Genomic DNA, 13,943 nt, shown 5'->3' on the forward strand with positions numbered 1-13,943 from the left:
CATGAAAGTACTTCTAGTGAGAATGTAAAGAAATCCAGTTATCAAAAAGGACGACCAATTCTTACTTTGTCAGTGCGTTTTGTCTTAATTGTAAGGTATTCGCATATTACATTCATAAAATCACGCCTCTTTTGTGGTGGGGTAGGCAGAGACTACATATTTCCACTTGCTACGATTCTCGCATATTTCTTTCGCTTCAACTACATTTTATAACATTGTATAACTCAAAGGATTATAAGGAAAGGCTTTTGTACTTTGCGCTAGAAATCTATCACTATCAGAATTTGGAGACAGTTGGATCTGTATTCTGTATGGGATAAGGACCTGAGATATGTATAAATTTAATACAAGTTCTTCCAAAATCCCAATTAAAAAGAAGCTTATTCTATTACAACGTTACACAAATTGATAATAAACCACCGAATTATACTGTAAAACTTTATTTAATAAGAAACAAATAACATTATCTAATAGCCGTGTTGTTGGTATCCTCCCTGGTGTCCGTGGTGACCACCCTGACCTCCAAATCCGCCCTGACTGCCGCCGAAACCACCCTGACTTCCAAATCCGCCCTGACTGCCGCTGTGACCACCTAGCCCATGTTCATGGCCGCCAAAACCATGGCTATCCCCGTGTCCGCCTCCAAACCCACCCTGGTTGCTGCCGAACCCTCCCTTGCTCCCACCGAACCCGCCCTGGCTGCCACCAAAACCTTGGCTACCGCCGTGGCCGCCGCCGAATCCGCCCTGCCCACTTTGACCTCCAAATCCTCCGTGGCTCCCGTGACCACCGCCTAAGCCGCCTTGGCTGCCTCCAAAACCGCCTTGGCCTCCTTCAAGACCGCCGTGGCCGTGGCTACTGCCCAGACCACTGCCGCTGCCGTAACCATGAGGGTAGGCTAAAACCAAATGTATGTATACTATTTAGGTATATACATATAATCACGTATATACTATATTTCTGGCGGCGTAGTTAGAGACAGCAGTCTTGAATTGCTGAACTGGCCACGTTCAGCTGTATGGCTTAATGAAGGAATTTAGGTTCAGATAGTGACAGGTTGCTAGCCCATCGCCTGCAAGAAGAATCCAAAGTTCATTAGCCTTTCCCTTAGTCGCCTTTTACGACATCCATGGAAAAAATATGGAGCGGTCCTATTATAAAGATTAATAAGTAACAAGTGTAAAATTAATTAAATATATTTTATGTATATGATTTTAACTTGAATGCAATTTCCTACTTTGGCAAAATACCTTGACACCATATTTAATAACCACCCTTGTCTTTGAATTTGAATTTACATACGTACCATTGCAAGCTACAGTTAGCCCCAGAACCAAACACGCAATCTGAAAAAAATAAATATAAACGCTCATAATTTTAGTTTAGAATCTCGAAATACGTGTACGTGAAGGATAGTGGAAATGAGAAAAGCACTAACAACTGGTGTCATTCATTCTCAACAAATTCCCAAGAAAGTAAGTACATAAGTAAATTACAGATTATAATTATTTTACTTATATCAAAAATAATTTAGCTAGGTATCACAAATTCACATTAAACACAAATAAATAAATAATTAACTCACTTTGAAAGCCATGATGCTAGTTTCTAAACTTCTGTTATGATGTGGGTATTAGGAAAACTTGTGTTTATATATTGTCTTATCTCAATTCAGAGGGCCCCGATGACCCAACCTCATCTTTTTACGACCGCCAATCTATTTTACAGCTCATGGTGGCGCTGTAGTCGACAAGTTTTCTAGGAATAATTCCAAATAATTATGAAGGGGTTTAGTTCCGATTTTGCTCACCAGAATAAAGAACTTTGTCAAATTGTATTTTATTTGTAAATATACCTCTATGTATTACAGGATTAAGCGTGATTGATAATTTGTTTACGTCACTTATGGAACGAATGATAGATTATTTTTAAATACTAACCTATGTATCTGATATTGTACATGTACCCATTGTACCACATCTAGGTATTTCCTGCTTTCACAACATTGTTCTTTTTTGTGGGCACTAAAGAAATTTTTGTTCATTCATTCATATTATGTATTTAGGCACTTAGAAGTAGAAAACTGAAACTAGAGACACCTATTTTTGGTAAATGTTTGTTTTCGACCTAGTGAGCATCAAACTTATAGTCTACTAACTTACCAAACTGAAATATCAAAAATGTGATCACGGGCTGTCGACATTTTTGGAATACAAGCTTTTACCCTCAGCTTCGCCCGTGATGTTGAACATCATATCAATAGCACTCGTATATAATACTTTAATTTTTTTATTTTTTTTATCTTTATTAGGGAAACAAACAGTAACTTGGTTGCCTATTAATATTATCTTATACTATGATGCATAAACCAATAAAGTTTCCTCTGTTTACTATAACATAGTATCGAAGAGACAAGGAAATCATTATTTAAATGTAAGTGAGTTACATATAATTTATTTATCCCGGGTTTTTATCCCGGTAAGAGCGTCGGTGGTCGAATCGGTAAAAATGCGTAATGCGCAGAAAGGCACAGGTTCAAATCCCACCTCGGCCATCTACCAATGACTCTTTTCAAAGTTATGTACATTAGTTTGAATGCTAACCGATGCTCTAACGATGTATGGTATTACGGGTTAGGTTTACCTGCAAAGGTTGCGGAGGTCAGATGGAAGTCGCTTCGTGTAAAAACCTGACTTACCGAATCCAGGTTTTATGGTCAAAGGCAATCCCCGGGCCCTTCTCCGAGAGTTGATGATGTAGCCGGGATTAAAAAGCCAGGAGGAATAAGGTTGTTATCCAGATTGCCGTTGTCTTTTTGAAATAATAAAATATAGGAAGATAAACCACATCTTTTTCCCTTACGGGGAAGACAGACCCAAAAGTCTTGAATAGTCTAAAAGACCATGTGCCGAATGGCTTGGTGCCGGAATTGAGATTCATATAGTGAATTGTTGCTATTGAAGCCCCTCTCCTTAGGAAGAATACGAGGTTTTCATAAAAGATAATATTAGGTTAAGTCCGCCATTGTACATACATTTTTTAAATTCCAAGAACTGTATGTTTTAATTTTTTTATGCAATAAGTTAAGTAAGAGTTTACAAAACAAACGAACAAGATTTTACAATATCACGGGTGGATAACCAGCTGGCGCACAGTATTTTCTTTGTGAACAGGCCCCTCTTCCCCACTGGGCACTATGGGCACGTGCCCAGGGCCCCGCGGTCGACTGGGGCCCCCTAGTTCCTGCCAGATTACCAAATGATAACCGATATTTATGTAGGTATTACCGAAAAAAAATAATTTAAAAAAACATGAATTAAGGAAAAATGTGAATTTGCCACCTTTATACCATGTGCGGGACATTCACTAAACTTGGTAGGTGTCCATGCTGCTGGATGTGTACCGGAGGCATCACAGTTTTTTGAAATAGTTCAGAAGAGTACAACTTTTTTTCGGGCTCTACCCACAGATGGAATATGTTTACAGAACATTTCGGTTCAAAAAAAGTTGTTAAAAGTCTTTCACAAACCAGATGGTCAGCCAGAGCTGATGCAGTAAGCGCTTTGCATGGGGGTTATAAACGAATAATAGAAGCTTTAATCACCATCGTAAACGATACTGAACAGGCACGAGAAACTAGAGACAAAGCCCTTAGTCTGTCTAGAAAAATGGGAAATCTAGAATTTATTATACTGACGGAAATCTGAAGCTCTATATTGGAAAGAAAAGACAAAACAAATAATTATCTTCAGAAAGAAACAATAACATTGGACGTTGCAACCAATTTGTTCACTTCACTTTATGATTTTATTACAAACCTCAGAGATAAATTTGATAACTTCGAATCATTTGCCAAAGAAAAGAACCCAGAATATGACTACAAGGATCTATCTCAAAGAACAGGACGTAGAAGCTCACGGCAGAGTTTTTTTTGATGGCCCTGCGCCATCAGTCCAATTGAATGGAAAAGAGCGATTCAACGTAGAAACCTTTCTTCCAATAATCGATACCTAGAGTGTTCATCTTAAACAGCGACTAAGTTCATATGAGACCGTTAGTCAACGTTTTAGTTTATTTTTTCACTTAAAAACTCTGAATTCCGAAGAGATACGACAAGGATGCAAAGAATTTTCTGAAATCTATCACGAAGATGTAAATGAAAAAGAGTTAGAAATAGAATGTCAACATTTAAAATAATACTTAAAAAATGTTCAGAGTGAAAATGAAGCACCTAACAGTGTACAGGAAGTATATAATCTATTAAAGCAAAACAAAATTGAAGACACATTTCCTAACGTAGAAATTGCATTGAGAATATTTTTAAGCATGATTGTCACTAACTGCAGCGGAGAGCGCTTCTCCAAATTGAAAAGAATAAAAAATGAATTAAGAAGTACAATGCTTCAAGAGAGATTAACTAGTTTGTCGCTAATGTCCATAGAATGTGATATTCTCAGTACCATAGATTTTGAAGAAGTGATTAACGATTTTGCTCATCTTAAATCTAGAAGGGTTATAGTTAGTAACTAAATAAAAATAAATTTAAAACCATGTTTGCCTAATTTCTTTATCCATTATAACTAAATAGAGTTTTCTCAAGGTCGAAGGGGCCCCATGATCCTCATGTGCCCTGGGCCTCAAATAGTTTAAAGACGGCCCTGTTTGTGAACAGACCAGCATGGGAGCCTGCAAATCTAATCACGCCGCCGGAACTTAAACACTTTCAACACAGACAGCGGCAATTTCTGGTCAAAATTTTATAAAAAAAATTCTGAAGAGAGTAAGTTTTTTTAAAATTTAAGTACTTAGACAAAGATCGCCTTACTTAACCTACCACAAGATATATATATTAAAGAACAATTTTATTATACGAGTATTAATTATACTGCCTTTTCATCATGTCTCCTGTCTCGTATCCATTGGAAGATATGTATTTCTTTAGAAATTAGCAGAACCTATGTATTATTGTTTTCTGTGTTTATTATTTTTATATGTCCTTCTGTTCATGAATTGGTAAATAACTGGTCAGGTAATTACCTACCTTAAAAATGAAAACATACCATTAATTAAAATCTTATTTACTTATCTAAACATATTTGTAACAATTTAATATCCGTGCTCTTTGTAACCTCCTTGATGATGTCCCTCCCGTCCGGCACCGAATCCTCCTTGCCCTTGGCCGCCGAAACCGGAGTCACCACCGAATCCCCCCTGACCACCATGGAAGCCTTGTCCGCCCTGACCGTGACCACCGCCGAAGCCTGCGTCGCTGCCGAATCCACCCTGGCCGTGACTACCATGGAAGCCTTGTCCACCTTGTCCGTGACCACCACCGAAGCCTGCGTCACCACCAAATCCGCCTTGACCTTGACTGTAGCGACGATGCCGGCCTACTCCATCGTGATGGGCTTGGTCTCCGTGGTTGCCAAAACCCCCCGTGCCAGATTGACCTCCGAACCCTGCGTCACCCGCGAACCCACCCTGGCCGTGACCTTGACCGAGTCCACCGCCGTGTTGACCACCGAAGCCAGCGTCACCGCCGTAACCTTGTGGAATAGCTGTTAATGGAAAAAGATTTTTTTATCGTGGCTTATGTAAGTATTATAACATATTTCTTCACATAGACATCATGTCTTAATATAAAAAGTAAGTAAAGATAAATTGTAATAATAGTCTAAAAAGAAGCAGTAAAATACGAGTTATCAACAAAATAAATAATTTAAAACAGTAGGACTACAAAAACATTTTTTTGGAGAGGACGTGTTTTTTTCCCTTATCCAAGGTCGTAAGACTGGATTATAAAGAACACTGTATATTAATTATAAAAATAACTAGAATATAAAAATAAACTTACCGTAGCACGCTACTACTAGAGCCAAAAGTAGGCAGGTGATCTGAAAAAAAGGATATTGTTAATAAGTGAAATTTATGAAACAAAAACGTTCTTTACACATAATATATCAACATCTTCAAAAAAAAAAATACATGGAACTTAGGAGAAACACACAAATAAATTGGATTAAATTTTTTACTTTATTAGCTAGAAACTTTCAGCCGTATTAATAAGATTTAACACTCACTTTGAACGCCATTTTTCTTTCAACTGGTGCACTAAAGTTTCCGTTTCTTAAAAACACATATACCGACCGAAACGAAAACAAATCATTTATATACCGAACGTTATCTACGGGTACCTATTCTTTTGATGACCCATACTTAATTTGATAATCTTATTTATTGGTATGTTTTTTTACCCCACTAAAAGTTGAGAATAGGTATATTAATAATCTCACATACACGAGTAACTACACACTAATTTAAGTAAGTATTTAAAGTGCGTCGTTTTGTTGATAAATATGGTTCGTGTACTAGTAAAATTGTATGTAGTTTCCATTTATTTATTATATCCGTGTGCTCCATGCGTTTGCATACACGTCAACAGATTATACCACTTTTCATTAAGCCTCAAAAGCCTACATCACTGGTCAGGAGTGATGTAGGCTTTTGAGGCTTCTTCGGCGCGATTCTTTCAAATGTGACAGGAGGGAGAAGAAGAACTTAGAAAACTTCAATTTTATTCTTTTTTAAACGTTAATAAGCTTTTATTACAATTACATAAATTTTTATTAAAAGATGTAAGTACATAGTACACGTTATTTGACGTTGTTATTTGTTTATTTTACTTCCTGTAGATATGTTTGTTCAGAAGTTGATTCAAGTTCTTCATAGGGAACAGCACCTATATCTCCACTTGGCTCATCAGGTTTCGGCGCGTTAGGGAAACCAGTTTGCCCAAGGTCGTTTTGAGTTTCTTGGTAAAAGTAATTTTGTCCATGCCAGGGTCCGTGACCAAAGCCATGTTGCCAATACCAGGAGGCATGCCCGAATCCGTTTTGCAAGTGCCAAGAGCCCTTTTCAAAACCATTTTGCCACTGCCAAGGGCCCTGTCCAAATCCATTTTGCCACTGCCAAGGCCCTTGGCCAAATCCATTTTCTGTTTGCCAAGGCCCTTGTCCAAACACATTTTCTCCAAAGTTATCTTGGTGTAAAGCATCTTGGTTTGTAAATTCAGTTTCAGCAAAATTAATTTGACTTCCTTCTTGATTGGGTACTAGTGGGAAATATTGACCATGATCTCCTTGACCTTGACCTTGATCTCCTTGAATTCCATTATTGTGTTCATTCTGACTCATAACATGCTCATCGGTTACAGATTGAAATGTGTTTTCAGTTTGTCGAAATTGATCATCAATGTTCCGATTTTTTACGGGAAAGTTAGGGTTTTGTCCGATGTAATCAAAGTTTGGATTGAAATATCCATGGTGTCCAAAATCGCTAGGGTTCGGCCCAAAAGAGGGACCGAGCTTGCCGTAATATCCATGTCCGAAAGTACCTTGGTTTTGACCAATATTACCCTGGGTTTGACCAAAATTACCCTGGTTTTGTCCAAAACTGCCATGGTTTTGCCCGAAACCACCATGGTTTTGCCCGAAACCACCATGGATTGGACCATAACCTTGATTTTGCCATGGGTTGTTGGAATTCGGTCCAAAGTTTTTCTGAACATGACTTCCTTGGCCTTGCAAATCCATTCCAATTCCATTATTGTGTTCATTCTGAGTCATAACACGCTCATCGGTTACAGATTGAAACGAGTTTTCAGTTTGTCGAAATTGATCATCAATGTTTCGATTTTTTGCGGGAAAGTTAGGGTTTTGTCCGATGTTACCAAAGTTTGGATTGAAATATCCATGGTGTCCAAAATCGACAGGGTTCGGCCCAAAAGGGGGTTGACCAAAGCTGCCGTAATATCCATGTCCGAAAATACCTTGGTTTTGACCAATATTACCCTGGTTTTGTCCAAAACTGCCATGGTTTTGTCCAAAACTGCCATGGTTTTGCCCGAAACCACCATGGATTGGACCATAACCTTGATTTTGCCATGGGTTGTTGGAATTTGGTCCAAAGTTTTTCTGGTTGAAGTCAAATTCGTTTCCATAGATCGTTGACGGGTACGCTGAAAAAAAAGTTATGGTGTTTTTAGTTGCGGCATAATACAGGATAATTTCTTTTAGGTGCATTTAGCTTACAAGTCGGAATCATTAATCGCTAATCCATCAATGCCTATAATTCAAATTCAGAATTGGAATGTTAGATTGTAAAAGGAACTCACCATGGCATGCTACAGCAATACCTAAAATAAGGCAGATCATCTGAAAAACAAAAATAAAACAATTAAACTAGGCAAAATGAAAATTCTGTAAAGATGGTGAAATGTCACATAAATATATTTAGAATTTTTTTCCAACCTATGAATAAATTTAACAGACTATTTAATAAATTGATATAAATTGCAAATGTTTGCCGCGGAAGGGTTTTATTTTATTTTACCCATTTCTTCAAATTTTACAACACAACACTTAATCCAATTTACTGGTATATTTACTCTTTTTTATAATAATCTGAGTAGGTAATTAATCTTTTTTTTATAGTAAAATATAATAATATGTACATTGCTGGTTGCATTCTTATGGATGATTTCGAATCTGATATCGACTTTAACTTTCTCGTGGGAAATAACTTTATTTGATATCTTAAAGTTATAGTTTTTTACATCCGTGTAGTTCGGTTACGAAGAGGACCACTCAATATTGTTTCAATGGGTGTCGTATAAGGCGACAAAGAGAAGCTAATAAACTTCGAATTCTTATTTAAGGGGATGTGCTAGCAACCTGCCTCTATTTGAATCTAAATTCCATCATTAAGCTATACAGCTGAACGTTGCCTTTAAGTTTTTTAAGACTACCGTCTCTGTCTTCTTTGCAAAGGATACAGACGTGATTAAATTTACTCACTTTGTGCGCCATTAAGTCCTTAAAAAATATCACAACAATAAAATGCAGTCAATCTTTCAAAATCAGCTGTAACAATGAACCCTCTGCACTTAGATCTTGTATTTATTGAGCTTCATAACAACTATCACTATCTTATCGACATCCAATAATCAAGATGAACGTTTGGGTGATTCAGACCTGATAATGTTTGATACAGGGCCCATTTACATCACTATGGCGTCGTGTTGTATTCATATACCTAAGAAGACATTTCGAAAAAAGTAAAACTTTATGTCCTTATTAAAGTTTTATGAAACAGACATATTTTGTCTTTATCCAAATAAATAATAAATAATAGCTACAAGATACAAGATGGTTAGATGGATTAATACTGGATGACTTTTGTTTAACGTAACCACTTTCTTACTATATTTCTACTGCGGATAAATTCATCAAAGTATTTGGGTACTTCTCAAATTTCGTGCAATTCGTATATTTTGGACGATTAAAAAAAAAGTATTCACATTTGAGCTGTCTTATTAATTTCAAACTATCCATTTTAAAAAGGGCTACCGAGGCCATGCAACGTGATCCCCTTATTGTAGATATAAAGAGAGTTACAGCATATTTATGTGTCAAAATGTCACTACCATACGTGTCCCGAAGGCAAACACTAGAGTTCAAGACATCGGATATTAGAAATGTGCATTTGTAGCGCTATTTTAGCAATACAATATTAAAATATATTTATTAAGGTGTAATTATTTAAATTTATAAATTTATAGATAATATAGATCATTAAAAAAAACTAAATTTAAGTTTTGTCACGTTAATTTTGGTCTTTACCATCAGCATAGATAAAACTGCAAAACCATTCATGTACGTTAACCCTAGAAACCCGGCTCCCCGCTCCCCGCCTCCGACTCGCCCGCTATTCGGCAGGCAGACGCAGTGGGAGGTGGCCGTGCGTTTGCTTCGCCAAAAAATCAATGAGAATCGTGAATTTTCAAGTTTGGTACGAGATTTGGTCTTTACCATCCCTTTACTTTTAAGGTGAGTATTGTGATTTTAATTACATTGTATTTTTTATGATGAAGTTTGATAGTTTTTATAGCCGTAGTCCATTTTTCTGATTTATTGTACTTATAATTTAGTTACTAAAATTCGAAACATGCCATAATATCATTACCTTCACGATCATTACGTTCGTTTACCATCAGCATTCAAATTGAAGGTGAAGATCCTAAATTGAAGGTAATGATAAACAAAAAGCTTTTAAACAATCGCATAAAAAGGGGGTTATAGGTAACTTAATAAGTATTATCACTTACTAAAAACGAGAACTACTAGTACCTACTAGAACTAGTTTATCATTATATCTAGCAGATATCCAAAAATGGAGAAAATGGGTGAAGGTTTAAGGGGGTGAAAACAGTCACGGCTTTTTGTATGAAAAATGTTTTTGGAAACGATCCTATTAAGTAATAAGATAATACAAGATCTGTAATTAATCAGTTTTCATTTTTTTTATGCAGAATAATAATAGAAGAAGCAAACATGGTTAAAGTAAATAAGAAAAGTCGTGAAGAAAAATTGGAGCAAGCCCGTCTCCACAAGAAAAAAGAAATATGAAGAAACTCTCTTTGTACTGAAATACCTAAAGAATGATTGATATTAACTATTTTTATTTTGATTTAAGTTTAAATTACTTACAAGTTTAGTTAAGTTTTTGTTTTTATGTCTCAGTCATCTGAGTTTAATTATTATGTATGACTTACTTTCTTTATTTGATGTTTAATATACTGTTGAGTATTACTGTTAAAGATTATTATATTTTAATTATGTTTGATTTACGTTGATCGACGAATATGTAACAATATTAGTTGTGTAATAAGTAAATTACTTACTTATACTACTAAACTAAATATATATATTTAAAAAAACCGTGTTTAATTTAATGTTCTACACTTATCAATATTAAAGAGTTCAAAATCATTACCAGTAGATATAAACAAAAAGTACCATCCGCAGTCGGTAATGACTATCATTACCGGCTACAATTAATTTTTTAAAACTCTATAACTTTAAGATTTATCAGGGCAATTGCTTGAAACTTATCTATAATATTCAGGATAACGTATATTTTGAGAATATTGATCAAAATTTCAGTTCTCCAAAAATAGGCGAGAATTTTCAGAATTGCACCAAACGAGAGAAATACCCATTTATTGACCAGGTGTGTGATGTTTAATGAAACCCATGGAGTGTTCAATAAATTTGCTTTTCCGACAAAATATGGTTGGGTTTACGTTAGCTACACGCGTAATTTTTTTTTAAATATACTTGAATGACCTACCGCAAGTTTTACAATCATTAGCTTTTAAAATATACCTAAATTTAAGAGCCAATGAATCATGAATTTATAAATTTTAGGTAAACAAAGGCACATATTTATTTTTCTATCTACCGAAAATTTTATCTGACTGCCTTCCAGATAACATACAGCTCAAACCACTGGGCTTTGAAATTAGGTATGTAGTTTCATAGGTCCCTAAAATGTTTCCTCGGAAACGGGAATTCACGGGTTTTTTTGTTATACGCGGGTGGAGCCGCGGGCGTCCTCTAGTTTTATTATTAAAATAGAAAGCAATTCAATAAACACACGGAATTTCACTAGATAACTTATCGTCAAGGGAAATCGTTTGTAAATGCTACTTCAGATAAATCTCAAGAGTAGGCATTGGAAAACCCTGTGGTTGGAATAGCGAACTTTCCCGTTTAGTTTATATGAATCACTACATATAATTTGGAGTTCCTTTACTGGTTGAAGAAAACTCAATTATTAAAAAAATACTTAGCAAAAGAAACATGTTAGGATCATAGTAGGTAGAAAGATCTAATCTGAGTTCCTTTCCTTCCCTTTGGCAAAGAGGCATGTACGGAATGGAGTAAAACTAAGAAGTCACTGTTTGTGCTAACAATTTATTATGAGCTTATAAAATTCGAAATAAAATCTATTTACATGACCAGTCCAAATCTACTGAGGCCTGCCGCTAACCATTTCTATGGAAGATATTGAAATGGATGTAGAAATCTGGTTATTATGGTTAAGGGAAATCCAACACTGTGCTGTTCAGTCTAATTTAGTGTTTGCCGAGTCCCCAGCCGGCGCCGAGTCCGTAGCCTCCGCCGAGTCCATAGCCTCCGCCCAGTCCGTAGCCGCCGAGACCGCCGACGGGCACTGCAGCTACAGCCGGAGCGGCAGCCACTAATCCTCCGTAACCACCGCCAAGCAGCAGGGCGCCATCGTGGGCTTGTCTGGCGACAGTGTCGGCGACAGCTTGCGCCTGAGCCGCGCTACTGGCGACAGCTGCGGCCTGAGCTCTCGCGGCGTTCGCGATACGAGCGGCTTCCACTGCGCGAGTATTGGCAATAGCGATAGCTTGAACGCGCGCAGCATTGGCCAGACGTTCAGCTTCTACGGCACGGGCCAGCTCGAGAGAGCTAGCGGCGGCGGCGCGTCTTGCTGCTTCAGCGGCTCTCGCGTTTTCGATGGCTGCAGCCTGGGCCCTCTGTACGTTAGCGATGCGAGCAGCATCTAGAGCCTGAGCGTTGTTGATGGCGTTAACCTGACCGGCTCTAGCTGCGGCTTCAGTCACACGGGCTCCTTGGATGGCGGCGGCGGCGGAGTTGGCGATCTGAGCTGCTTGGACGGCTTGAGCTTGCTGGATAGCGCTAAGTTGAGCAGCTCCTACGGCCGCGGCGCTGTTAAGTCCGGCAGCACTGCCGATGACGGCGGGACCTGCTGCGACGACACCGGCGGGGCCGACGAGGCCAGCACCGTAACCGCCGTAGCCCACACCATGGCCGATAAGGCCCGTCGCTGCTACTGGCAAAATACCGGACTGTGCAGGCTTAGAATCCTTCTCTTGTACGACACCTAAAGAAAAATGTATTTTTTAGGTAAGTATTATTTAAGATCCTAGTTCATATTTTAATGCACGGCAAGCAGTTCATCTCACCTTCTCCAAGCACTTCATAGATGACGGCGAGGACGAAAAGGATCTGTGAAAACACTTTTTATTAGACATTTGTACAATTTACAGGACATTTTATACAATTTTGCTGATTAAGTTTCATTATCGTAGGTATTTATCTATTTTGAAAAATTAATTGTAATTTTTTTTGTAATATACAGCTGTATTAATTTACTATTAAAATAATAATTTCTCGATTAATATTTTTGAAAATGCTTTTTAATATTTCAATGACAAATATTAATTTTATTTTTCCTCTGAGAGTCGTGCTATGCTGATAACGATTCAAATCTTACCGTTAGTCGAGACATGGTATTGTTTATTTGTTTGCCTGCTACACTCGATCAGATGGCACAGTTGGTGCAATTATGTTCATTACATCAATGCGCACGCACTTTTATACTGCACCGAAAATTATTAACATCAAATTAACAATTCTAAACAGTACATTTGCCGCCCCATTTGAATATGATTATTTTGTCCAGTAAAAACTGCTTGCAGGCTTTGTTGCCAATACAAATGAAATAATTTCAGTATATGGATCTGTAGATAGATAATAACTTGCCTAATTTTGTATTAAGAGCGGACGGCGACATAGCTTGGGTTTGTTGAAGACAAAATGATCCAACTTTTCTAAAGTTGTAGAAAGATTTTACAAAGTTCTTTTATTTTTTGATGATTTGCGTGTTGTGAAATTGTAAGAACTTTTATGCTAAAATTTTATCGATTTGTGGTACTTTATTATTTTACATACGAAATGTCTAAAAAAGTCTAAAACCTTTATAAGCTGCAACACGTACAAGAATTGATTTTAAAAATTTGTATGAGATTGTTGCTCATTGACAGCTTGAAAATGAATCACGTCAATCAACCAATCATTTATTTGCCTTAAAATTAATAGGAAAAGTGTTACAAAAATCTACTGATCAAATACATGAAAATACTTAGGTACCTTTTTTCAACCTTCTGTGATAGAACTAAGCATATGTCAAGCTTTATTGAAAAAAAAAACCTTTTTTCTTCTTGGTTAATTCTGTGGGTTTCGTAAAATATGGTTTTTAAGTCACATGAA

General features: G+C 37.0%; 4 protein-coding genes across 4 annotated transcripts; all 4 read right to left on the reverse strand.

Annotated features, from left to right (window-relative positions):
• Window positions 1-428: 428 nt before the first annotated feature.
• On the reverse strand, window positions 429-2,338 carry LOC106132783 (uncharacterized). Its single transcript, XM_013332314.2, has 3 exons — window positions 1,586-2,338; window positions 1,307-1,346; window positions 429-898 (listed from the first exon to the last, which is right to left on the reverse strand). Exons 1-3 carry the CDS (start codon window positions 1,595-1,597, stop codon window positions 468-470), a joined length of 483 nt encoding a protein of 160 aa, XP_013187768.2. The 5' UTR covers window positions 1,598-2,338; the 3' UTR covers window positions 429-467.
• Window positions 2,339-5,062: 2,724 nt separating this feature from the next.
• Window positions 5,063-6,235, reverse strand: LOC106132527 (uncharacterized). Its single transcript, XM_013331971.2, has 3 exons — window positions 6,081-6,235; window positions 5,855-5,894; window positions 5,063-5,558 (listed from the first exon to the last, which is right to left on the reverse strand). Exons 1-3 carry the CDS (start codon window positions 6,090-6,092, stop codon window positions 5,107-5,109), a joined length of 504 nt encoding a protein of 167 aa, XP_013187425.2. The 5' UTR covers window positions 6,093-6,235; the 3' UTR covers window positions 5,063-5,106.
• Window positions 6,236-6,583: 348 nt separating this feature from the next.
• LOC106132782 (filaggrin-2-like) lies at window positions 6,584-8,977 on the reverse strand. Its single transcript, XM_013332312.2, has 3 exons — window positions 8,856-8,977; window positions 8,174-8,213; window positions 6,584-8,017 (listed from the first exon to the last, which is right to left on the reverse strand). The coding sequence occupies exons 1-3, from the start codon at window positions 8,865-8,867 to the stop codon at window positions 6,675-6,677; spliced, it is 1,395 nt and encodes a 464-aa protein (XP_013187766.2). The 5' UTR covers window positions 8,868-8,977; the 3' UTR covers window positions 6,584-6,674.
• Window positions 8,978-11,811: 2,834 nt separating this feature from the next.
• On the reverse strand, window positions 11,812-13,253 carry LOC106132640 (cuticle protein 16.5-like). Its single transcript, XM_013332096.2, has 3 exons — window positions 13,168-13,253; window positions 12,857-12,899; window positions 11,812-12,774 (listed from the first exon to the last, which is right to left on the reverse strand). The coding sequence occupies exons 1-3, from the start codon at window positions 13,180-13,182 to the stop codon at window positions 11,978-11,980; spliced, it is 855 nt and encodes a 284-aa protein (XP_013187550.1). The 5' UTR covers window positions 13,183-13,253; the 3' UTR covers window positions 11,812-11,977.
• Window positions 13,254-13,943: the final 690 nt, after the last annotated feature.

This window comes from Amyelois transitella, chromosome 19 (genome assembly GCF_032362555.1).
Source record: "Amyelois transitella isolate CPQ chromosome 19, ilAmyTran1.1, whole genome shotgun sequence".
NCBI classification, from domain to species: Eukaryota; Metazoa; Arthropoda; class Insecta; order Lepidoptera; family Pyralidae; genus Amyelois; species Amyelois transitella.